Raw genomic sequence first — 27001 nt, 5'->3', positions numbered from 1 at the left:
CACCCACCCCACCCCCCCCGTGTCATGCAACATGTCCCGGCAACCGCGCCGCCCCACGCGGGGGAGCCGCTCTCCCCGCTCCGCGTCGCCGCGTCTCCTTTAAATGCTAATGAGGCGGCGCGAGTTGCCGGCGCCGGCCCCCGCTGACTGTGTTAAAACTTCGGCGGGGCCATTTTGGGGGCAGTAAGACCCAGCGCGGGCCCCAGAGGACACCCGCCGCCCCAGCGCCCGCGCACCCGCCCGCCACCCACCCCACCGCCCGCCACCATGAGTGAGGCGGCGGAGACCACCACGACCACCACCACCACCACGGCGACCACCACCACGACCACCACCGCCGGAGCCCCCGCACCGCCGCCGCCGCCGCCCGCCGCCCCGGACGCCAAGCCCAAGAGTCCTGTCAGCGCCGCCGCACCGGGCGCGGTTGCTGCTGAGGCGGCTCCCGCCGCCGCCGCCGCCGCCACCACAACAACAACAACAACAAGCGGCGGGGCCGAGACGGAGAAGAAAGTGCTGGGTGAGTACCGGACCCCCGCTCCCAACTTCCCGGGGCACCTGCGGGATGAGGAGGAGGGTGCGGGGGGGCAGCAGCACATGGCCGGGGCCCAGCCCGGTTCTTTCCCCCCCCCCCCCCACCCCGCCGCGGCTGTGAGTCAGGCTGCGCTCCGGGAAGGCGGCTGTGCCTCCTCCTTCTCTTCGCCCTCCCCCTGGCCGGGGGGGAGCCGAGAGGCGCCTGGCCGGGACGCCAAGTCGGGATTTGGGCGGGAGTACCTGTGTGGAACGGCGTTCGCTTCCCCCGACCGGCCCCGGAGAAGCGCCCGGGGCCGCGTTCCGCGGCCCCGGGCGCTTCTCCGGGACCGGTCGGGGTTAGTGAGTGAAGTGCAGCCATGTTGAGGGTCTTCCCGGCACCTGCCGCCGTGCCCTGGACGGATATCTCCCCTTGGAAAACCCTGCGTGCCCCCCTTTGATCTTAAGGTCTCTGCACAACTTTTATCTCTATAGAGATTACTGCTGTAATACTGCCTCCAAGTTTCGTGTTTTGGGGTTTTTGTTTGTTTCGACTTTATCAACAAAGAGGCAAGCAAAATGCCAAGTTGCCATCTCTGTGCTCGAGCCCAGCGCGTAGCTAGTGTGTTTGGTTGTTGTTTTGGTTTTTTTTTTCCCATTGTGATTAAACAGGATCAACCTGTTGGAAAGGACGAGACTTCAATCTGCAGTGGAAATAGGGATCTTCTGTTTATAACTGTATAACTTTAAGAGGTTAGTCAAGGCAGAGTTGAGGCTGGCTACTAGTGCAGAGTCCTGAACCTTCGCTAAGGAAAGACAGTGTCTTCCCTTCTGAAGGGAAAGACTGAGTCTTACTGCAGCAGATAGAGGAGCCAGGTAAAGGATTTCTCTGGAGCTGAGGTAGGAAGGATTCTATAAAGGATTTCTCTGGAGCTGAGGTAGGAAGGATTCTAGCAAAACAAAAATTGGAGGTACAGGTTGTGTGATTCCTCCCCCTCCCCCCCCCCCGTTCTGTTCTCTGATTTGTCAGTAATCAGTCAAGGCACATCCATATCTGTTGGTATGTCTGGCTGCTGCTCACCTTAACGTGGCTTGTTTCATTCTTGGTAATGTTTTAATCGTGTTTTATCAATTCCTGTTGCTTGGAGAAGGGGAAAGAAAAAAAGTAAAGGCACAAGTGCCTTTCTTGGTCCAGCAAGAAAAAGAAAACCACTGTGGTGATGGTATTGCACACTGGCCTTATTGCTAGGCAAGCTATTTTGCAGGAGTTGTAAGGAAAATGATCATTGATAATGCTAATTGAAAATGGACTTATGTTCAAGTCTGCTTCAAATATCCCTGTTAATGGTCTTGTAATTATGTTCACTTAAGTCTCCTCTTACAAAGATCCCATTAGAAGCAAGGTCTGATGCTTGCCCAGGGCATCCAAATGTCTGACTTCTAGGAATAAGGATAAAGGTTAGTTAACTTTCTCTTCTCTCAGTCACAGGAAGCTTTGGCTTTCCTTGTTAAAACTAATGGAAAGGCTATTTTGTCATGGGTAGGAGTGGCTGATGATCATTTCCTTTGATGATGTCAGGGTACAGCATCTTGTAGAAATATGTGGGCTTTCACTTGCTGGTGGGATAGGTGTCATCATATCAACTACCTTCTCTGACTCGTCAGTAAAACTGGTTATGGTTTTCTCTGGGCTTGTCCTCCTCCTTTCCTCATTTCCCTGCTATGACTGCTCAGGCTTAACAAAGGCTGCACCACGGCCACATGCATGTTCAGATGTTCAGTGTCATGCTGTTGTGTCTGACGTTCTTTCCCACCCCGTGGTAGTGCTTTGGGGAGACTGTAAGACTAGTGTGGGTAGGGGATGGTATTTCCCCAGTACACTGTGTTAGGGAATGTATTGGAGACTAACCCCTGGTCTCTGGCAGCTTGTGTGAAAGGAGTAATGTTGCTGTGAGGCTGTGCGTGTGGATGTCCACTTTGCAGCAGCTAGCTGGCCATGTAGAATGGGTTTCGAGTACCTCTCCTTCCACCAGCTTTCTGACTCCTCTGAGGGTTTTTGTCAGGCTTCCTAGGCTTCTCACCCTCTTCCTAATCTGATTGAAATAGGCCAACAGATTCGATAGCTATTTTGTGGGGGAGGGAATGGATGATGGTAGGGGAATCAGTGGTATTAGCCTTGTTTCTTAAAGCAGACTAAAACCTGCATGTGCCTTTGGCACCTGTTTCTGTGCTTCTTGTTTTTCCCCCCCTCCCTTCCTCTCCTGTTGACTTGTCTTAGTGCAGCGAGCTCTTGCTTATAGCAGGTGCCTTTATGGTAGCAATAAGAGTCTGTACCTAGTGATGTCCCCATGAAACCAAACCTAAAAGCACAACTATAAATGTTGATGCTTAAGAATGTTACTGTTACTGAATCAGTACTAGGCAGTGGAACTAAGAATTTTTATCTCTGTAAACAAGAAGTCTTGGGAATGGATGCTGTATTAAGTAGAGCCCTTTTCTCTAGGAACTGTCTCAGTCTTAACAGGGTTTTGCTTCTTCTAACTTTGAACATTTTCTGCTACAGTGTATTAAAGGAGACCAAAACCTTTGCTTCTAAAAGTGCAGTGAGAAATGGCCTGTTAGTACTTTCAGTAACAGCAACAGTGCTACAGTGGACTGCTATCAAAAACATTCCTACTTTAGCTCTGTATTCAGAGGAGGAGAAAGAGGTTGCTCCTTTTGCCTGTCAGAGGGGTATATAAGAATGGCAGGACTGCATGAGACCAAAGGTCTGCCTAGCTTTGTCATCTCCTAGTGGATGTGTAGGGAAGAATGCAGGCGCAGAGCAGATGAAGGTAAGGATTTGCAGTGTGTTCTTCGTACCTCTAGCAGACTGGCTTGGACTTCTGAACTGGAGATTGTCTCTAGATTATTTTCCTTTTAATTGCCTCTCGGGCTCTTCCCAGCCCCCCAAACATATGTAAGGTTTTTAACAAGCAGTCATCTGTAGGTGACTAGACCATTTTCAAATAAGTACTATGTAGATTGCTTAGACAGTTGTGGTCATGCTGTGTAATAAGTAACAGCCATTGAAGTCTAGAGCCCCAAATTCTCCCTTTCCTACAGGTTTGAAAAGTACAAGTTTGTAGTCTCCACCCAGTTGCTGAGAGGGAAGGAGGGGTTGAACTACCTCCATCGCTGTTGAGTTCCTCCCACATGTTCCTATGTGTTGGAGGAACAGGTTTCACCAGATCCTATAAGACGATGCAGTATGGCTTCTAAGTAAGGTGCTATTTTGGTGTTGAGACAGGAGTTTGTTTTGATCCTAGAGGCCTTGGAACATAAAGTTGGTTAGTTCATAATTGGTAAAAAACAGAAGGTCCCTAGAAGTTGGAATATAAAAAAAAAAAAAACCCACAAAAAAACCAAAACCCAAAAACATCTTGTGGGGTCTTGTTTGATTAGAGTGATGTTGACAAAGCGAGAAAGAGCTTATCCGAAATAAGGATCTGCTGCCTCTCCACTTGAGAGAGTTGCATGGTGCTTGATACTGCTGCTTTGGCCAGTTCTGGTTTCCAAGGAAGAAAGGAGGGGTAACTGAGTGAAAGAGAGGACTTTTAAACAGCTTTCTTCAGCTATGTTTCATGTCTAGCTACTAAGCTAAAGAGAATTGATGAATGGCAGTGGGATTTTCAGCTTCACTGCCCATTTCTGGGATAAGAAATAAGAGATGGATGGATGGCCAATTCTGAAACTAGAGCTGGGCTTCATTCTGGATGCTGTGTGGTAAACTCTTGGCTGAAGAACAGCGTGTTAAAGCACTGCTTCCTGTTACTGTGTTAATATAAATTGAAGTGGGAGATGAAGGTACACTTTTGAGTGTTAAGGGAACAGAATAGATCTGGTTCATGTGCAGGTATAAAAGTATTTTTGTAACATTCTTGTGCTTCCTTCTGTTTTAGAGTAACTTGTTTTTCTTTCTAGCCACCAAAGTTCTTGGCACAGTCAAGTGGTTCAATGTCAGAAATGGATATGGCTTTATCAACAGGTATGTTTAAATTGTGATGGTCTTATTTATACTGTACTAAGACTCATGGTACAGATAATATGCCATGTGTTAATAATTGCAACAGAGACCTGAGGACCTGACTACAAGTTCATGCAGTCAACAGCCAGATTTGGCCAGGTGTTCAACTAACTAACTCTGATATCATCTCGGGGGACGCTCCCCCCCCCAAAAAAAAGGGTTGTGTGTATGGGGAGAAAACAGAAAGGGTCAAACTCATTACAGATTTGGTCTGTTACTTGTTTCTTATGTTTACTTTTACTACAGCTTTAATGAGCTGTATGTTCTTTCATGACTGCGTGGCTTTTTTTAAGGTGCAAGTAAGGTTGGAAGATGAGGGGAAATACTCTGGGATAAAAATTCAAGTGTTAAGTGATTGGTCAAAATAATTATTCTAAATACACACTGAGATTCTCTGATATCATCTAACTGAAGATATTCTGGGCCTGGCTTTACAGGAATTCTCTTTGTATCTTTTTTATTCTCCTCTGAATGTAACCAAACTTCTGAATGGCATTGTTAATCCACATAGCTGTAAGTGATATTGATCACACTCCAACCTTAGGTACACAGGACCCATGCTTCCAAGTTACTGGAGGAAACTCTGGCTTTTAAGGCTGGAATATATGTGGGGTTGAGGAGCTTAAATGTCTTGTGTGCTTTATGAAAAACCTTTCACGGTTCTGAAGCCAGTTCTAGTACAGCATTAATCCCAGTCTCTGGAGACTACTGTCCAGTGCTGTGTAAGCTTAGAAGAAAAGCTTGAATTAGGAAGTACTCTTAAAGTCTTTCATGGCAGTTGATGTGAGAGCCTTTAGCTGGCTGTGGTGTAATAACTTGTTAGCTTTCTTCCTAAACCAAAGTCTACTATTACTTCGGTCCAGTGCAACAAGTTTTGGATTATGCGTTATCTCCACAAACTCTTTGACCCACCTGTGCCATCTGCAGAGAAGGAATTGAGTGAACAGACGTCAAGGTCTAGGCTCTTTCTGTTGAATGGGAACACAGAATCAAGGTCTCAGACCTGTCTTCATGTTTTGCATACGGAAGCCTGAACTGGCTGGCCTAATCCAGACAACCTCATGTTCATGTCTGGGTTCCCCTCCAATGGACTCTCCTAATACCTCTTGTGCATGGTTGCTTTGAGTTTCACTGAAAGGAGAGCTCTCTTAACAGCTGTGGCCAGTCCTGTTGATAGTCTTGCTTGACCTCTGGGACAACAGCTCAGGTTGCAGCCCCTGTGGAAGTCTTTTTGGGGGGGTAGAATAGTGAAAGGCAAGCAGTCCAGTCATTAACTCTGCCTCATGTCAAAACAAAATATTGAATGTTGGCCAGAATATTACAGAGAACCTCCCCCTGTCCCCTCACCCTTCTGAAGGGTGGGGAGTCCTTTCTGCTGTCAAGCATATGACCCTGGAAATTCAGAGCAGGGTCTTGGTAGCATAGACTTACACAGAATGTATGGAATCCAGGGGATGTACTACAGGCTGGGGGAAGGAGGGTTTCGCTTGTGAAGTCAGGGATTTCTATTTAAGTCTCTTAGTCTAAACTCTTATGACTTCTCACTTTCTTTTCGCAGAAATGATACCAAAGAAGATGTGTTTGTTCATCAGGTAAGACAGCAGTAATTGTACTTAGAGATGTGCACTGTGATACGTTTCTAATGCAACTTTCTGAAACAGCCACCCAACCTTGTCCTGGCTTCTCCTTAGGATATTTACAGCAAATACCTTGAATGGACATGTATGTTGAAATTTTCAGGGAGGAATATTAGGTTGTGTTTTCCTTCTCTCTGGAGTTATAACTGAAGGAGTAGGTATTACAGCCCCTTATGCTTTCTTTTGCCTGCTCCGATTTGAACACTAAAGGTTTTTTGGCATGTTTTTTGTTTTGTTTGGTTGTCCCTCCCTGGGGAGATGACTCCTGTTCTGTAAATACCTTGCTACTTGTTGTCAGTCCTGCCCTCCCCCCCTGCTTTTCCCCATGCTCCTTGTGTCTTCTGTTTCTTCCTACCCTCTTCATTTGCAGGTCTGTTCTGAATGCCCTCCCTGGTATTGGAGAGAAAGTGATCTAGTCTGGCTCTTGACCAGCCTGGGTTGCCATCAGCTGTTGCTGCGTGAGGCAGCTGCTCTTAGGAAAAAGAGGAGGAAGGCTGTGTGCCAAGTGTGCCCAAGCAGAGAGAGGTTGCCCAGCAGCTTGTCATTGGTTAACTTTCCTTGAACTGTCAGTAGGCTGTTCTAAGTTTATACCTTGACTCTCAGGTGGCAGGCAACTAATGGGAAGACAGAGGATGCTGTCTCCACGCTGATGCAAACTGATTAGTTGGCTTAGGTCTGGTTTTGCATCATCTGAGACTTTTACTCCACCAGAAAATGAAGTACTGCCCCTGGAGCTTGTCCCAGATGAAATATCTGCAGCCCCACGTGATCCTTAAAAGTATGAGCTTTCTCTGTGGTGTAAGTGGCAGTATTTCCACCAAATGTAACCAGGAAACTTGCACTCAGAGTTTGTCGCAGAGGACGAGGATATGTGCATATGTAGTTGTATTAAATGCTGGTCAACATCGAGAGTTCCTGTGGCTTCCTGACTAAATAGCCTGTGATAACTGTTTCTCTGGGTTGGGGAGTGTAGACCCATTATCTGAAAATGGATGAAGCTGGGAGGGAGTAAGTCCAGTGCCTGTAATGAGTGAATATGATGTTGGGAGGTACGTGCAGTACACATTCCTGGTTCAGTTGGTGGATTTGTGAGCAAGAGGCCTCAATGCATGTACCGATTTCTAGTGGTCACTCTCCTTCCTTAATGACTATGTGCTGTGTGCATGCCAATACAGGTGCTGCATCTGCAGCCTGATGGGAGTATGTTCAGAGGAGGGAGAGAAGAATTCTAATAACAGAAACTTGTTCTGGTTAGGCAGCACTGTAAAACTACTTTGAAGGCAAATGAGGTCTCCTTGAGGCCTGTGGGAAGATATCCTGGAAAATGGTGGTTGTGCTGATGACAGAGGTAACATGGATCAGTGTTGCTCTGCTTGGGACGGCTGCCTGCAGAGACCCAAACAGTGAAGGTCAACAGCAAGGTAGTATTATCTTTGCTGTCTTGTCTCCTACACTTGTGGAGAAGATTATTCACCTAAATGGAAACTCCTGTGTGTGTGTGAACTTATTTCCCATCTCCTGTGGCCGAAATCCTCTCGGAGTGAGCACTGAGCAAAACTGGCATGCTGTTTCAGAAATACCACATCATGTGCAAGCCTGCATCCAGTTAACCCTCTTGGTGGGCTGTGCATGGCAGAGTAGATGCTTCCAGCTCTGGCCTGGGTTGGCTGCAATCAGATGTTCCTCAGCTCTTCCATCTTGAGCTGTTCCTGTACATGAATGTGCTTGTTACCAGAGCCTGGGGCTTTCTGGCCAGAGCTTCTGATGGGGCCGCCCGGCGAGGGAGGCAAATCCATGGCGTAAGCAAACATCCTGCTGCAAGCTCCAGCTCCCTCTCCACAGTTAGTGCTGGTTCTGCCCCTCCTCCCTGCGCCTGTCCTGGGAGGGGCTGGATTACATGCCTAATCCCTTCAGAATAAGGCTGACCTAGTTGAATAGATACAGCCTCCTCCCTGCCTCCCCCGCACACATCCGCAGTGGGGAGGGAACAGGCCGATCTCATGATTGGAATGGGGGTTAACGCTGGGTGTCTGGCTATTGGATGCTATTTATAAACCTAGTACAGATTAAAATGCTTTTCTCTTTAGGGCATGCATGGCTTACTTTGAATTAACCCTTTGTCTTGCCAGGGGCCCAAGCAGTGTTTTGCGGAAGGGCAGTTCTTCACCTGCTTCGTCTTGCTTGCATCCTTGTCCGGTTGGTTGATGCAAGGTGCTGTCTGGGGCGCTGTGTCGGTTAGAGGTGGTGCGAGCAATAGGGATTGATCTGCCTTGTGGGGTGGAGTGTGTCTGGGGGGGACGAGGGTCTTGCAATTTGACACCATTTAAAAAGTGTCAGTAGTCAGAGAAGTCCAGCTTAATTAGGCATAGTTTGAACAAACAAGCAGCATCTCTTCTGCTGCCCAGGTCTTCCTTTTTCTTTACTTCACTGGATTTTGTTCACCTTGCACAGCCTGGTGTGTGTGCACTAGTAACTGGTGTAACAGATTTTGGCTATTGCTGTGACAATGCTGGATGTGCACGTGGTGTGGTGCTTGTGAGGATATGGAAAGAACTCTTCCAAGAAAATACTGAACTATCTGTGAAGACTGTTATAGTTCTCTGTTCATCAATGTCCCCTTGGGAAAGGAAAGGCTTTGTCTTAATTGTTGAGTGCTGTCTGTGTTAACACAGAACATCTGTCTTTTGAATCAAAGAAAGTGGAGCCTGCAGGATGCTGGTGAACAGTAATAGGGAGAGTAGTGCTCTCTCCCCTCTGGATATACACAGTAAAAGTCTTTTCATCAAGCTTAGAGCCTAGGCTTGTTAGAGGCTTATTTCATCAATGTTTACCTGCAGCTGAAGTAGTAAGTAGTAAAGCTGTATAGTTTCTGCTCTGAATTCTAGGACTTACTTGAAATTGTTCCTGGTTGCCTTTATAAAACAAACCCCAGTCTGCTGTGTGGCAGCCTCTATTTCCTGTTGGCAGGTTGTTCAGTTTCAAGTCTGAATTTTTGAAGTTTCTGTCTATAAAGCTGGAACAGAACATGTGGAATCCTGTTGCGTTTATCTTCCATTACCCTTCTTGGAGGATGCTTGAGGAGATTTGTTAATCTTAAGCACACCCTCTGCTGAAAAGAAACCTGGTAGTCCTTTCTTCCTCTGCACTTACAAGAAAGGGGAAGGAGTTTGAAATACACCTTATTGACATGTCCATCATATGCAGAGTACAAGTCTTATGAGTTTGAGTCAGTTGTCTCAGTACAAGTGGTAGCAAAAGATTTAAACAATCTGCAGAGAAGATAGTAATTTTAGTATTAGTAATAGCATTTATGGAAAAGGTAGCACTTCCAGCTGATTTTAGAAATGGGGCAGTTATATCAACAGGTCAGCAGAAAGTGAACAAAGCTGTCTCAGCTGATGGTGGGAGTCTCTGCTTGCCAAAGTAATTCCCAAAAGAATTCACTTGAGCAGCTCATTCTCTTCCTGTATCAAAAAACAAAACAAAACAACCCTCTTGGGTTGTTTTTGCTTTGGTAGCAATAATAGGTACACTCTTGCATTCTTCCTTAAGCTGTTCGGGATGCTGCAGGGTACAGGGAAAGGTGTGGCTAGATGTACAGCTAAAAGGACATGCTGGCCTGTTGCCTGAAACACAAAGGGGGCTGTATTCAGCAACAGTGAGAATACTTTTCCTAAACTGGTTAAGCTCCACTTTAAACTGATTAGAACTTTTCCTTCAGTGGGAAATACTTTGGGGCTATTGTTGACTGAAAGAATATAGTTGCCATGCACAGGCAACAACTCAACTGATCTTTGTTCTGCTTGTTTGTCATATCTGTCTGCAGTTCAAGAAAACTGTCTCTTCTGTTTCTGCCCTGCACCCCATTTCTTAAGCTAGATATGTGCCTTCTGTTTCCCTGTGTGCTTCTATCTACTGGATCTGCACCTGCCTCCATGCTTACAAAAGATGCCCTTATCGGGAAACTTCAAGTGAATTGGTCTTTTAAGAGAACTTCAGTAAAAGGCTGGCTACTAGATTGGCTTGTGCAATGTGTGTGTTTTGGTGGTGTTTGGGTTTTTTCTCCTCCAGCCTCTTCCAGTTTGTGAACCCTTACCTAATGAACAGATAGTAGGCTTGTCTTGCTGACTGCCTTTTGTGGAATCCTAGAAATACTCCACAGAGTGAAAGGTAGTTGACAGGTTGAAAATCACTTCAGGAGGTTTGAGTGTTGCTGTGAGTCTGAGGAGGTTTTCAACCAGTTTTTATCCGAAGCCATGTTGTTAATAGTATTTTGGTGTTTCTGTCTAGGAGATGGCTAAGACTGCAACTGTCTGGTCTGGTACTGTTCCTGTGTTGTTTAGGGACTCGCCTAATTTTTGAGGGTCTCCCTTACAGTGCTTAGGTAAAATGCTTATTTGTTACACCAGGGATACAGTAATTCTTCCTGAGTTACTATGAGTTGCCATGATACCTTATAGTTAATGCCATTTTCTACAAAAATGCTCCTGGTCTTAAGTTCTCTGTAGATGGTCTACAGGTCTCCTAATGGCTGTGAAGGCATGGGTCATGCTTGCTGCTGGAGCTGCCTTGGTACAACTTGCAGGAGATCAAACACCCAGTGTGAACTCTGTTCATACAGAAATATGTAATGATCTGGATATTTAGTAGGCTTGCCAGAGGGGATTCTGGGACAACAGCTGATTCGTAAAATCATAAGTACTGAGAAAGGAGTAAAGGTTGACTGAATATTAGAGGGCCTGTGGAGTAAGAGAGACATGTATTTGAAATATCTTAGTGTGGCAACTGATCTTGTGTGTAGAGTTGGGATTGTAGCAGAAGAATACTGTCCTTTCCTCATCTACAGGACTATGAACGTGTAAGATAATGAGTAAGATAAAATACATTTTTCTGTATCTTCTTTCTTTAAAGACGGCGATAAAGAAAAACAACCCACGGAAGTATCTGCGCAGTGTTGGTGATGGAGAGACTGTAGAATTTGATGTGGTCGAGGGAGAGAAGGTGAGAGATTATGGAGACTTTGGGGTGTGGTCCAACAGAGTTAATATCACTCTAATGGGGAATAACACAACCTTAGCTGTGTATCTGGTGTTTTTGTCTAATGTGTTAATCCTTGGGGTGGTGGCATTCATACAGCTTTTCTGTGGAAGATCTGTTTAAAGGCTTCATTAAGAAGTATTTCTAGATATGTATTGAAACTCTTAACTACATTCTAGTCCTTCTAGAATCTGTAACTTGATAGAGCATTTGAAGCTTGCAGCCTGCCCAGTGATCATTAACTGAGGCATATGTTGCCCTGAAGAATTTGTCTTGGAGTCTGGTAGCTTAATAACTGTAAGAACCTTCAAGTTCTTTGTGCTTGTACTTCCTCAAACATTTTCTGAGTTTTCTGAGCTTTTTTGATTCCCGCCCCCCCCCCCCCCCCCGTTAATCAGTTACTTCTTGCTTCTTCCTCTGAACTCAGCCTGGCTGATAGGGTCTTAACTCAACCCCTTAACCAAGAGTTATGATCATGAGAATAACAAACCTGCTTTTGCACTATGTGGGAGGAAGGAATCTGCAGCTGGGAAATGATGAAAAAAAGCCTCTTTCCTGTTTCATCTTCTCCCTGTAGCTGGTTGTTCTTTCCTCACACCACCCTGGTTTACTTTCTTTTGGCCTTTTAGGGTGCAGAAGCAGCTAATGTCACTGGTCCAGATGGAGTCCCTGTAGAAGGCAGCCGCTATGCTGCAGACCGGCGCCGCTATCGACGTGGCTATTTTGGCCGACGCCGTGGACCACCTCGAAGTGTAAGTTTAATTTCTTTAGTGGTGGTCATCCTGCCTCCTCAGCAGTCTTCCGGTCCCCTCATGAGAGGGAACTACAGCTTCAGCACTGGCATATAGTAAACTGTCAATGCTTAACTAAGGTGTGAGTGTTCTTCCGTAATAATCTGGGTTCCTCCAGCACATCATTGATGCTGATACTGATATTTTCTGTACTGGGTGTCTTGTAGGCCCTCCTTTGGCATGTCTTTCTTTCTAGAATGCCTTAAAAGCATCTCTTTGGGTGTTAGGTATCTGTTTGTTTGAAGAGTAAACACAAAGGAGTGAGACACCCAAGTGGTTCACCATGCCCTTTACCTGAAGCAAGGGAAAGTATTTATATTGCTCCAAGTAGTATAACTGTAACTTGAAAGTGTTATTTGGAAAATGGGCTTTGTTTAGGAGTTCGTCACTTTTGCATGGCATGGTAGTATTTTGACCAACTAGTTGAAACCTCCATGTATCATCCCTTTGTAGGCCTCTGCCTGCAGCAGTTCAGTGTAAAGTTAATGCTTTTTTTGTTAAACTAGCTATTCACAGCTGTTCATAACATCTGCAAGCTTTCCTAAGCAGCTTCCCTGCAAGTTTTTGCAGAGGGAGAAGTGAGTATGAGGTACTTGGCTGTAGTTCTAGCAGTTACTATGCCTGTCCATGTTGTGCTTGTGCTAAATTGGTGCCTAGAACAATCCAACAAGCTGAAACATACTCTAGGCTTGATTATCTTTTCTTTAATAGTTGAGTCTGTGATCATCACTTGCAGAAATGTGTGAATGATCCAATATGAGAGCCCTGATGGAAGTCTCTGCCCAAGCAACGTAACTCCTTTCTCATCTTGTTCTACAGAGTTGACAGCACAGGGGCAAACAGAACAAGTGTTATCAAATCCTTCCTTAAAGCCTAGCTGTTTATATTAGCTATCACGAGGTCTCTTTAATCCTGCTAGACACCACTGAGCCTTAAATACATGAAAGGTGTTCTTTCAGAGTCCCTTGGAGACAGCTAGAATTTGGTGCTGATAGCTGATGGCTTATTACTGAGTATGTCTTTGTTTTTGTAATGATACAGTCTGCAAGCTTCAGCTTTCACGCCAAGTGGCAAAGAACTAGGATGCTTGGTTTTGTTCAGCTTTTTGATGTTTCTAGTCTTACCTGTTAGCTCATGAGCCAGCTATGTTCCAGTATGTGTTCTGTTTCCTTTTGCTCTCCTGAGATTAAAATCTCCATCAACTGTCTTTATTGGGAGTCAGTGCTATAGTTGGTGGTATTGGTGTTGTCTTGGAGTTGCTTCAGTTTTTAAATGAGCAGATGTATCAAGGCTTAGACAACCCTGTGTACTGGTGAGTATGGAAAGCAGCTGTTTGTTTCTGTCTGAAGAGTGATAATGTGAGACCCAGCTTGGACATGGGGAGCATTCAGTCTCAGGGTACTCATGCTGGGACATGTTGTCTTGGATGTCTAATGCAGACTCATGCAGCTAAAAATCTGGCTTGCATGTGACACTAACACACTTGGATCCTAGTACTTGAAGATGTACACAAGGGGAACAAATTGTGGTATCACACTGTTTTTCTTTGGCTTGTTTCTATCTGAGTCCCCAGACTGATTTGGTGTGGATACCAGACCTTAGCTGTTGTGTGACTGGTGCCTGATGTTCCAGGAAGTCATCTCTCACTTCATAACCTAAAATGTACTGCTCTTCCTCTGGGACCATTGACTCTAGAAGAATTACAGCCTTCAAAACTTGCAAATGATAGTTTACAAAAGGACATTAACCTGGGTGTTCATTCTTTCCTGGTTTCCCTTTGTTCATGAGGTTTGTTGGTCCTTCTCTTTAGCTTATTGAGTATCCTCTGAATGTCAGGCCTTCCTATCAGTGCTTTGACTGCTCCTCTGGATTTGGTATCATCTCATTTTAAGAGTAAATTCTGTTTCATTCAGGGATGATGAAGACTTTATAGTACCATTCCCTTAGCATGCTACTCTAGCAGGTAACAAGGTAAACTCTGATTGTTGTGACCTTTCAAAGATGATACTGGCCAGGCAGTGAAGTTGGCCAGCTCCTTCAGCACTCTTGAACGTATCCTGTGTAGTCACTTGTTTAAGTGATAATTCCTTTTCATGTTTGAGCTCAGTCAGGAGTTCCTTATGCAGCCGAAGTTGATGTTCTGCTATGCCTGCTCAACTTTCTGCATGTTGCAGTGGACCCTTCTTGTGCTCTGAGCTGGTTTGAGGTGCAGCCAGTTCTGCTGGGCCTTCTTATCTGTTCACTTATTAGTTGCCTGAACAAGTCAAAGCTCCACTTCAGGGAAGTCCTTGCAGGGACTTATCCCTGAAGTTGGCCTAGGGTAGGTCAGTGAAGCCACTCAAACTTATCCACATACTCTTGTCATCCCCTGTGTGCTTGCTTTCATAGATCAATTGAGAGTAGTGTGGATCCTCATCTGAAGCTGTCGGTATTTCCTTTTAGAGATTTTTCACTTGCATCAATTAACACATTCTTCACACTGAAACCACATGTCTAGAAAGATGTTTCTTTCTAATATGCTTTTCCTTTAACAAGGCTTCCTCTTTCCCCTTCCATTTCCATGTGTGTAAAGGGGGAAGAAAGGTAGCAATGTCTGTGAGCCATAGCAATATGTATACGCTGTTCTGTATGGTCCCATTAACAGGTACATTAAAGGTTGTGCCTCTCTACTTGAGGAAGTGTTTTTGGCTAACCGTCCTGCAGGATATTTCTGAGACATTTTGAATTGCCGATGGTATGGTGCTCTTGGGCTGTGTTTGCTGAAGGGATATTTACTCAGCTGCAGGTAACTGTTACTGCACACCTGAAGGAAAAGGTTTAGGTGTACCCAGGCCTGCTATGCTTAAAGATCTACTAGGCTGTAGAGGTGAAAGGTTTTCCCAGAGCTCAGCTGCCCACATCATCAATCCCGTATTTACTGAAAAAAAAAAAAGTTTAATTTGTTGAGGTGACTTTTGTCATGGTGGCCTTCTAGGTTTCAAGAACTTTTAACTGATGTCTGTTAGCAACTCCAATCTAACCTTGTAGCGCAGCAAGAGTTGATTTATCCTTGCCTACTAGCATGGTTTTAGGCAAACTAAAGATGCCTATCCTCTGTCTGCCATGCTAACTCAAATGTGCCTGTACTCTGTGTGTAACTTACTGGGTCTGTTTTTGAACACATTGTGTGAATTTCTCAAGAGTGCAGAGAACCTTGAGGAATGAGAGGTATTTAACCAGCTCTAGTGGAACTGTGTCTGGATTGTGTGGAGAGTTCTGTGGAGAGTAGAGGTACTTGTTCATATCAGAAATTTCTTAATTGTATCTACTACAGAAAAGAGGCTGTGCTCCTCACTAAACAGGGACAACATAGATATGGCATGGAGCTGGTGTCAAAATGTTAGAACAATGAATTGTGGAATAATCTTGAGAACCAATGATGTCTGCATCTACATATTGTTTGCATTACTAATACAAGAAGCCTCTATACCAATGAGTTGGAAAATAAGTGAAATAGTTTGAGAGCTGTTTTGTAGACTGAAACTATTCGTTGTAGAGAGGAGACCTGGAAAGATAAATAGTATTATACAAAAGCTAGAGACTGATCTGAAGAGGTGTAAGAACAAACAAAGAAGAAACTAGGGGAAGCAGATGGGTAAAAACCGCATTGCAGTTACAGTTAATGCTTACAAAACTTTTCTTTGAGGGACAGCAATAAAATTTTGTGCCTTCTAGGGTTAGAGAAATCTGTGTGAGATCTTCATGGGGAATCACAGCCTGCCTGGCTATTTTGGCCTTCTTCCGAGGAAAGTATAGAGTGTAGCAGGCCAGCTTCATTCATTCATCCTTTAAGATGACCTAATGTTTTGTTAGAAGGTATTACACTGAGTTGGAAGATACCTGTGGATTGTGTGTGTGCTAGACATGGTGTGGTGCTTTTAAGAGTACAAACAAAGCTTTCCTAATAAAGGAATGTAATCTTCCTATCAGTATAGTAGAACAGGACCTCAAAGCTCAGGTTCTGTTTTCTGGTCAAATTGCATCTGTTTCAGTGACTTCTGACAGCATAATTGCTTTATTCTGGAGCCATACTTCACTTCTGGCCAATAGACCTAGGTCAACTAACAGTGATACTAATGTAATGTGTTAATTGAATTTTTGTGATACTATAGAAGATGTAGGAAATTATCAAGACTTCTGGGCTAAGCAGTTCAGTTGCTTTGCTGCTCTTGTTTTCAACTGATTGTTTAAGCCAAACCCATTTAAAATACTGACATAACAACATTCAGTTCAAGATGAATAGGAAAACATTTGCGTTGCTTTTGATTAATGCTTCATAAGGTGTAGTTGTTCTTTCCGTCACTACAGGAGATGGAGTCTTTTATCTGAGATTCCAGTGCAGGCCTCTGTAGGGAGGAGTGGACTTGGGCTGTGCCATTAAAAACATGTAGAAATTTAATACTGCCTTTTAAAGAGCTGTGGATGTGATGCTGATTGTCAAATGCTAGAGGAGAGCTTTGGCTGATGAAAATATTGTTGTGTGCCCCACCCTACAATTAGGTTGGTTGATGCTTTGTTAGCTTTTGGCACACTGTTCCTCAGACAAGACCTGCTAGGCCTTCATGGTTCCACCATTGCAGCCCTAGAACTGAGCACTGATTCCATGTGTGCTTGCTCAGAAATCCGAGGGAAGAGAAATAGTGATTATGCTGGAACATGTTCAGGGATTGTTTTGCATCCTCTCTGCCCTTCACATCTTGCTGCTCTCTTCTCTTTCTGTGCTTTGCCAGTCCTCATGTGAGGAAGAGAGTGAAAGCAGGAGCAGCATTAGGCCCTTCCTTCACAAAGGGCAAATCCCAAGACCTCTGAATCGCTATTGCCACACACAATACTGTCAATGCTATTTCTTGCCTTACTGTCTTGAGACACTTCTGACCACCCATCACAGGTCTATTAAACTGTATGGTTATGTAGAACAAAGCATCATGGTTCAAACAGGACAGATTGGTGTTTCAAAGTAGATATAAGTAGTATAATGCTGTTGTAAACTCGGAAGTGTAATTTTCCTTTTGGGTTCTGAGTGTCTCAAGTACTTCTCAACTGCTATCAGATGCTACCTAGTATTACCATCTACTTAAGTCAGTGGGAGTTCCGTTTGATATTTAGTTATCCTGATGAGTTTTATACATGAGAGAACGTAATGGATAATATTATCTATGATTGTGGGTTTTTAACTGATTTCTGGTTTCTCTCCACTCACCTCAGCAGTTGATCCTGTCATATTGTTAAGAATAGCTGGTATAGCTATTTCTAGGTACAGCATGTGAAATATTCCAGTTGCCTTTAGGCCATGTCTCTGTGCTTTTTGGAAATGTGGAGAACTACAAAGAGTGCTTGAAATTTATTAATGCATTTGGAGGGTATTTTACTGTGGTGAGAGGAGAAGATTGTCCAGGTTGGTCACTGAGGTTCATTTAATTCCCCAAGATTTCTCGTTACAACCTACAACACTCCAGCCTTTCTAAATGCTTATCATCATGTTATCTTGGCTAAGGAAAAGTTCACTGCCCATGCAGTTACCTGAGATTTGCCAGTTAAAATAGAGCAAAGCATGATGGTGGTGGTTAAAATAACTGTGTGGAATTCGAAGGAGACCTGTCAAATGCAGTGTTAGACTACTGAAGGCTGTCAGGAAGCAATAGTTTTTGTTTCCTGCTGAATCAGATCCAGAAGATCTGGAAACAGAAGCCCATCTCTTGTTAAATTCCCTTTTTAAAGGGAAGAATGGTGTAGTGGGAATGCTAATAATGTAACTTTATGAAATAGACATTCCTGATGGCTGATATTTAAAAAAACAAAACAAAAAAACCCAAACAACAAACTAGACAAAAACCCAAACTGACATACAGCTTTAACAGTTAACAACTAAAGGGGAAAGAACCACTGCATCTCTGAAAGGCTGAAAATGTTGACTGTGTAGAAGAGTATTTGACATGATGTAGTACAGTTTTTCCGTCTTTAAATTTTTTGATATTTTTGTGGGAGTTCTCTGTGGAATGGGGCTCTGTGTAGAATGAAGCCAGAAGTGGTCTCTGGCAAGTTTCAGTGTGATGGCTTTCAGTTAGGTTTCCAAATTCAGAAGTGTCCTGGTCAATGGCTGCCTCTCCATAACACATTTACCTCTTGCAATGCAGTGTCATGTCTTGAAATGTACTTGCGTATGCATCGGAGAGAACTGTCAGGTTCTCTGCCTTTCTTGGCAGACAGGGAGGAGGCATCATCAGGTAGCTGCTTAGTCTGTTACTGTGAGGAACAAGGGCAGCCTTATTGGCTCTTGGTCTGTCCTACTCTTATCTTTGCTCAAATTAAAGTCTTTTGAGTATCTGCTGCTTCTTTTTACCTGATATGTTGGTGTTTCTGTACTGATACGCTGTTTTTGAACTTAGGTTCAGATCATTGGGCTTTATAGTTAATATACTGCCCATGAAATAACTTTAACTCTGTCTTCTGTTTTCTTTTGGTTGTAGGGTGGTGAGGGAGAAATCAAGGATGGGGTCACAGAAGGAGGACAACTTCATCAACAAGTCAATAGGAATCCTACGTATCGTCCCCGCTATCGCAGGTTTGTACTATTTCCTTTGCTCATCATTACATTTGGATGCTTTTGTGATCTATACAGGCTTCATTAAGAGCAGGAAGCTGTATTCCCTGTCATTAATGTGTATGCAAATGGTAGGGACAGTGAGAAGTATTTTAATTACTAGGAGAAAGGTAAGCCGTAGGAGTAAGGAAGGAAACAACTGTAGAATTTGTTTAATGTGTATATGTTGCTCAGAGTGAGGAATAGGTCAAGAAAGTGTAAAGAATTCTTTGTATCCTGTTACTTTTCACAGTTGAGCAACATACTGATGTGAGTTGCAGGGTCCACGTCTTCCCAGCTGAACTCTAATGCTTTCCTGGACAAGTAATGAATCCAAATCCCACTTGATCTGGGACAGCCAGGCCCACCATCTGCAAGGGCAGGGTGTGCTTTATAGCTCTTCTTGTGGACTGCAGACAGTAGCTTGCAGTTCAGCACTGGACTAGTAGCTTGTGCGCATCCAGCTCAGTCCTATGTGTCATGCGGGCTTGGTTTTATGCACTGGTGCTACTTGTAGGTACAGAGGAAAGCCCACTGTTCAGTAAAAACTGAAGTTGTGTCCTCTTACAGGCCATTAGATTATATGGTAGCATTATAGTTACCTTGCAGTATCTTGTGCTAGTGGAGGGTATTGCTGTTGGTCAAGATTTAAATTTTAGGTTCGTTGAGGGCTCCTGAAGGAGAAGGTAACAAATTAGGAATATTAGAGTTACTCTTGCTAGAACTTTTGGAGAAAGGGGGTGCTAAAGAAACTGGAGAGCTTCCAGAATAATAAGATAAAACTCATCAAAATGATTGAAGGGGAAAAAAGTGTGTGAAGAGTGGAAGTGACTGAGGACTCTGAGGCTGGGAGAAGAGACAAATGAAGATTGATTATAGAAGTCTGCAGAATAATTAGTAACATGGAAAGGATGGATGAAATTGCTTTTGCTTTTTCTTCTGATAAAAGAATACACTGAGGAGCCTTTGAATGAAGGAAGTGGGAGACATGCTGAAGAACAAAGGGAGGTTCATAAAAACCATAGGACAGCCCAGGTTGGAAGGGACCTAAAAAATACCAACACCATCTGGCCTAACCTTTTGTGGGAAGGGGAGCCTAGATGAGATGATCTAGCACCCTGTCCAATCACATCTTGAAGACCTTCAGTGATGGGGACTCGACTACATTCCTGGGGAGGTTGTTCCAAGTAAATGATTGTTCTCACTGTAAATCTTTCTTATATTAAGACAAAACCTGTCCCGGTGCAACTTGTACCTGTTGCCCCTTGTCTTCTCAATGTGGCTCCTTGTGAGGAGAAGGCCTCTGTCGTCTTTGTAGCTGCCCTTTAAGTACTGGAATAATGTAGTGAGTTCCCCCATGAGCCTTTTCTTCAGGGAGCAAAGACCTAACTCCCTCAGTCTTTCCTCACAGGTCAGTTGTCTGCAACCCTTTGATCATCTTGGCCCTCCTTTGGACCGTATCCAGTCTGTCTGGCTCCTTTTTGAATTGTGGGGACCAGCACTGGACACGGTACTCAGGTGTGGCCTGATAAGTGCTGAGTAGAGTGGGATAGTCGCATCTCTCTCTTACTAATGCCTCTGTGGACGCAGCCCAGGATCCATTTTGCCTTTGTTGCTGCAGTGGTGCACTGCTGACTCATTTTCAGGTTGCTGACTGGGGTTGTTATGCGTGCAGCAGATTGCTGGAGCTTTTTGACACGGGATGTTGGCGATGTTAAAAGCTTGCATGAGCTTGGGGCAGACTGGTCAAATAACTAGAAGAGAACACCGTTGTGATATCTCTAAACAGGCAAACTCCCTGGCTTGGGAAATCCCCAGTGTGTAAACCAATTGGAGGTTGGGAGGCTATTTCGGAAGTAGGTTTCCTTGTCCTTATTTTTCCCTAGGGATCCATAGAATTGGGATAAACAGACACTTGAAGACTCAGTAGGCTATTCTTAGGTTCTTATTAAAGATCCCTTGGAGTTCACATGAACACTGATGCTTTCCAGGGGGCTATGCAGAGTAAGTTGCTGAGTCATCTGTGTTAGTCATACTTTAAACTGGCCAGTGTAGGATTGTTTTCTTCGTTTTTCCAGCCATAGTTCTGACATGACCACTCCAGCTTCCACCCTTTACACTGAGGAAACAATTTCATAGCCAAGGAATTTGGTGCAGTTAAAAATATCAGTGTGAAATAGTCAGCCTCTGACTGTCATACCTTTTGAAATGTTGCCTCACTTTTTTCACTGAATTCCTTTAAGTGGAAAAGCTCATTCAGATTCTTGGCTTCTTGTGACTTGTTTTATCTTGGAGAATGAGTGACAAGTTAAATAAAACACTGGATTACTTTCACTGGTGTTCTTCATAAAGTGTTGTGACACGGTCCCCTACAATATCCTTCTCTAAATTGGAGCGATACGGATTTGATGGGTGGACTGTTCAGTGGATAAGGAATTGGTTGGATAGTCACATCCAGAGGGTAGTAGTTAATGGCTCAATGCCCATGTGGAGATAAGTGATGAATGGTGTCCCTAACGATTCTGTACTGGGACCAGTACTGTTTAATATCTTCATCAATGACATAGACAGTGGGATCGAGTGCACCCGCAGCAAGTCTGCAGATGACACAAAGCTGAGCAGTGTGGTTGACATGTCTGAGGGATGGGATGCCATCCAGAGGGACCTTGGGAGGTGGGCCTGTGTGAATTTCATGAGGATTAACAAGGCCAAGTGCAAGGTCCTGCACCTGGGTCAGGCCAATCACCAGTACCAGTGCAGGGTGGGGGATGAATTGATTGAGAGTAGCTCTGCAGAGAAGGACTTGGGGGTACTGGTGGATGAAAAGCTGGACATGAGCCAGCAATGTGTGCTTGCAGCCCAGGAAGCCAACCATATCCTGGGCTGCATCAAAAGAAATGTGGCCAGCAGGTCAAGGGAGGGGATTCTGCCCCTGTGAGCACAGGGCAACCTGTTCCAGTGTTTCACCACCCTCACTGTAAAACATTTCTTCCTTACATCTAGTCTGAATCTGCCCTCTTTTAGTTTAAAACCATTAACTCTTGTCCTATTGCTACAGGCCCTACTAAAAAGTTTGTCCCCATCTTTCCTATAAGCTCCCTTTAAGTACTGAAAAGTCTCTCTGCTGAGACCCGCCTGGAGCACTGCATCCAGCAGTGGGGTCCTCAGCACAGACCTGTTGGAGGGGGTCCAGAGGAGGGTCACAAAAATGATCAGAGGGCTGGAACACCCTCTCCTATGAGGAAAGGTTGAGAGAGTTGGGGTTGTTCAGCCTGGAGAAGAGAAGGCTCCAGGGAGACCTTATAGCAGCCTTTCAGTACTTAAAGGGGGCTTATAAGAAAGATGAGGACAAACTTTTTAGTAGGGCCTGTAGCAATAGGACAAGGGTTAATGGCTTTAAACTAAAAGAGGGCAGATTCAGACTAGATGTAAGGAAGAAATGTTTTACAGTGAGGGTGGTGAAACACTGGCACAGGTTGCCCAGAGAGGTGGTAGATGCCCCATCCCTGGAAACATTCAAGGCCAGGCTGGATGGGGCTGTGAGCAACCTGATCTAGCTGAAGATGTCCCTGCTTATTGCGGGGGGTTGGACTAGATGACCTTTAAAGGTCCTTTCCAGCCCAAACCATTTTATAATTCTGCTGTCAAGGAGCTGATTTGTATTGGTCTGCCATTCACTCACTTGCTCCTCTTCATCTTGTCTTTGTCACCCTGTCAACTAGCTTCAGAGGTCAAGTTCCATGTAATCCCCATTTTTTCATATGCACGTTTGTTCAAAAACCAACAGTAAGAGGTAAATAACAGTACAAGAGCAACAAGAAGCTGAATTTCATAGGAAATACAAGATTGTCCTTAATTGTAATGACTACCTGTTCCATGCAAAATGGATCCATCCTTCTGGATGCTGGGTCTAGAACCACAAGCCTTCCACCTCTACTCTGAGCTTTTCTATCTGTGAACATTTCTGTTAAAGTTGTCTCTCTTATGTGGGATTGTGGGAAATGGGGTAGGCTGCTGCTACTTGTAGGGATCTGAGCAGAATAGATTTTGTTCCTGAAAGTCTTCATTAGCATTGGCCAGTCAGGAATAGCACCACATCAAGTACAGTGAGGCACCTGAGGTTTTGCATGTTTTGTGGGTAAATCACAAGCTGGATAATTTGTCCATGGCTAACAGGAATTTATGCAGTTCTGATGCATTTTTTTTTTCCTTTAAGAAGTATGGTATATGAGTGCAGAATGCTTGTATTTGAGTTAACAGGGAGGTATTACTTGCATTTACATGCACCAAGTCCAGTGACACTAGTGCTTTAAATTCCTTTGGAAAAGCTACATTGGCTTTTGGGACTAGATAGCTGTGGATTAGTCAAGTCAGCTAATGGGAACTGGATAGTAGGCAGTGACTTTCGTCATCACTTTCAGCTGTGTTTTGATGGTTTATAAACATACCTTGTTTATACTGGAAATGGGAGGAAATGTTCTTGCATACTTCAGGAACATGGACTTGATAGCTTAGTGTTAACGAGGTCCAACTCTCCTGACTGAGAAACACGCTATGCTGCTTTTTATGGTTGAGAGGGGCAACATAAGGCAAAGAGCAAGGATCCAGGAATGGTTTACAGGTGGAATTGAGATTCCCAGGGATCGCACCATTAATTGTGAATAGGACTGGGCTGGTGTATAGCTGTGCCAAGGCTAACTTAGTAGTGGCCACACAGGCTGATTCTGCTGGCTTATTTATTCTCCTAGCCAGCAACTCAAATGGGCTAACTGCATCTTTATTGTAGGATAGACAGTAGAATATGCTGACGTAGCCCAGCAGTGAAGAGACGCCCAGGTTGCTTGTCTTTCCCTTCCAACTATATGCCAGCCAAATTCCAGAGGGATGGTTTGCTAGCATTCAAAATTGCTAAAGAAGGTATTTGGTTAGAGAGGTTTTTGCTGGACTAAAACTATGGTAGTTTAACCTTCTCAGGCTCCTCTCATATGTAATACCTATTTCTACCCCTCTTCAGAGGGCCCCCGCGTCCACGCCCTGCCCCAGTGGCTGGAGAGGCTGAAAACAAAGAGAACCATCATGAGGCCAATGCTATGAGTCAGCAGCCACTTCGCCGTGGGTATAGGCGCCCATACAACTACCGGCGTCGACCTCGTCCACCCAATGCTCCAGCTCAGGATGGGAAAGAGGTAAGCATGCCCCTGGCAAAACGTGGCAGAGGCTGAGTTTTGATGGGGTGAATGCTCAAGACCTTCTGTCCTGTGGGAGTTTTGACAAGCGTATTGTTGGTGTGCTGGAGGAGTCTGATGGCTAAGTCCAGAGTGCTCATGCTTGAAGGTAGCTGGTTTCATTGCCAGTTCCTTATGACCTTCTTTGAGAATGAGCAGCTTCTCTTAAATGGAACCAGCAGTGGGATAGGGATTGCTTCTGGATAGTTCTTAATTGGGGTCAGACTGTAACGAATATTTTTGAAGTGGAGAGAAATAGTTGTGTCCATTTCCTGGACTGCTTGAGCCAAATTATTTCAGGGAACTGTTTGCAAACACAGATTTTTACCTTTGAGGAAAGACTTTCTCTTCCTACGTCTGCTTGAGGTGGTCCCCTGACAGAATCTGCTGTGTAATACTTAAACTTTAGTGTATTGCCTATAGTTAATATTTTCTGAGGATTCATCTTCCTTGATTACTTTAAAACCTGGGTTATGCTGGCCCTACTACTGAACAGAGGAAGGGTCTAGAGGTCAGTCATTGCCTATAATAAAGGTTTATTGTGTCTCAGACAAAGGTGACTGAAACACCTGCTGAAAATCCTGCTCCAGTGACCGAGCAGAGCGGTGCTGAGTAATGTCCGGCTCCCCAGGCACCTTTACGATCCCTCAGGTAAGGAATATAGATAGTTCCTGTTCTCCAGCTGAAGCAGCATTGTGTATCCTTCTAGGACTTGGACTCTGGCTATGTTCCCTTATGTATGGCTAGATACTTGTGATAACTTCTGAGTGTGCTGTATAGGCAAACCAAGAACAGTCTGCTGCTTTTCTTTCTCTCTGCCTCTGTGTCTGTGTTTGTCACAAAGTAAACTTTGCTTTATAATCCTGATCTATCTGGTCTATATAGCAATAGCATCTGCTGATGAGTTAGTAATGTTTTGCTTTAGGGAGATACTGTACTCTCAGCTTACGGACAGGATAAGCCAGCCATGCTTATCCTGTCTGTTATTATGATAACTCCTTCTCCACCTGACATCTCACCTCTTCAACAGGGAAATGAAACTTAAACTGCAATTTTTTTAAATTTGACTTTTCCACAGGTGTCCTAAAATACAACTCAAAAGTAACACCAAAGAAACACACAAGCAATAAATTGTCAACAGTGATGACGAAAGCAAAGATTTTGAAACATCGGAACTTAAAAGAAAAAAAACAAATTTACCAGCAGCTGAGATCCAGGGAACGCCTGCAAGATAGATGCATGAAGAGAGAAAGAGAGCGAGATTCAGAAAGAGCAACCTCCCCAGTTTCAACAGCAACTGTGGGGTTTTTTGTTTTGGTTTTTTTTTTTTTTTTTAGAATTTCACTGTTTCGCTAGTATTGAATTTTTCAATTTTTCTTTTGGTATCAAACTGAAAAGGGAAAAAAACCCAACCAAAGAACTGAAATTGAAATCAAATGCTTTTTTTTATTGGATGCTGGTGCTAAACCTCCCAGGTGTGATTTTTTTTTTTTTTTTTCTGTGCCAGTCCTGTTCACTGCAGGACACGGGGAGGAGAAACTTCCGCTTTCCTTGGTAAGATCTATTTGAAACTGTGCAGCATGGGTGACGTTCCTCGCAAATAAAAGTGATTTCAACTACCAAAAAAAAATCTGGTTTAGTACATTTGTTCATGTTTACTTTTAAAATAATACATTATTTTAATCTAGCTGCTTCAGCATTGATATGTGAAAATGAGAGCTGCCTCTTTAGTATGTGTTGATGTATCTTGTATCATCCAGCACAGTTTTAGACATGCGTAGGGACATGGCTAGGTGAGGTGGATCTACTTCAATCCAAAAGAACTTCTTCAAAGAAACTGTACAACAGAGCTATAATCTACACTGTCCTCTCTGCTCTTCTGGCTCAAATGGTGATAAGGGTTGGGTTTTTCTGTTACCATCTCGTGGCAGGAGTTTGGGGGATTTGGAGTGGGTTACTGGGATATTGTTTTCCCCATCTGTTTTGCTAGGCTTTTGTGTTCTGTAAACAGTAGAATGCAAGCTTTGAGACTCCTGCTCGAAAAGACAAAGTGGACTTAGTAACTGCCACTTTACTCAAGCTTCTGTTCCAAATAATGGCAGTATGTTTTATTAGCCTCTCCACTTTTCCTTATTTGAAACCAGTAAAATCTCTGTACCTGTGCCGTTTTGTGTTAATGAGCGAGGTACTTAGCTGTATTACTAATGTGTGTGTTTCTTCTAATGTTCCTCCCAAAAACTTGGATGTCTTGCAAGTGTTATCAGTCTGCTTCCAGCTGTTGAATATGGGCGTGTTTCTTCAGCTATCTTGCATCCTTCATCCTCTAGTCCAACGTTTCTCACATTCCTGTCTTGCATTTGCTGTTATCCACACCTTAGTGTATTGGTTTCCTTAAAACACCTCTTTCTGTTCGTAGCTATGCAGTCTTTACCCAGCCTTTACTGAGTAACACTTAATGTAAAACCCTTTTGTCTGGAGCAACTGTACACATGTAGGACTAAATGGGAGTAGAGAGATTCTTGACAGGTACTTTCTGTCCTTGTCTCATCTAGTTTCCGTTTTCTTGTGCACTATTAATAATTAAAAAATTACATGAGGTTTTCTGGAGACACATTTCCTGAGGAGTAACATGAGAAAGTGGGAAGTAGGGGGAGCATAGGGAATAATTGTGTTCCAAAGCACTTTGCTTACAGCTTCTGGGAAGATGAGGAATGGTCCTTGTACCCTGTTGCCTTTGGTCGGGGTGGGTAGGGAAAAGTTTAGTGATGCATGAGTTGCACTGTGCACAGCTGACTGCACTGGGAATTCCCTGCTTGCTTTTGCAGTGAATTAGCAACTTTTAATGAGGTGTGAAGTGAAAGCTACAGGCTGGGTTCAAGAAGGAGAATGCTTCTGACTCCCTTGAGTACAAGTTCATGTAGCGTAACCTGCCATTGCAGTGCTGGATCACTTATCTAGCAGTCCTGAAAATACATTGGTACAAGGATTGCTGTGAGACTGAGTTTCTGCACCGAATCTGGTAAGCTGTAGGCTGGGAAAGATGTCACGATGGACACAGTGGTATTTTAATGTCTTTCCTTGCAAGGTGAAGAACATGGCTGTTTTGACACACAATAAAA

The 27001-nt window shown here is 44.1% G+C and overlaps 1 protein-coding gene across 1 annotated transcript; it reads left to right on the top strand.

The window, feature by feature from the left end:
* Positions 1-186: 186 nt before the first annotated feature.
* Positions 187-25512, top strand: YBX3 (Y-box binding protein 3). Its single transcript, XM_075051626.1, has 9 exons — positions 187-517; positions 4471-4534; positions 6132-6165; positions 11122-11211; positions 11877-11999; positions 18545-18639; positions 23672-23843; positions 24433-24533; positions 24961-25512. Exons 1-8 carry the CDS (start codon positions 268-270, stop codon positions 24496-24498), a joined length of 894 nt encoding a protein of 297 aa, XP_074907727.1. The 5' UTR covers positions 187-267; the 3' UTR covers positions 24499-24533; positions 24961-25512.
* Positions 25513-27001: the final 1489 nt, after the last annotated feature.

The sequence above is a fragment of the Buteo buteo genome, chromosome 19 (assembly GCF_964188355.1).
Source record: "Buteo buteo chromosome 19, bButBut1.hap1.1, whole genome shotgun sequence".
Classification (NCBI taxonomy): Eukaryota; Metazoa; Chordata; class Aves; order Accipitriformes; family Accipitridae; genus Buteo; species Buteo buteo.
This window is presented reverse-complemented; position numbering and strand designations above follow the sequence as displayed.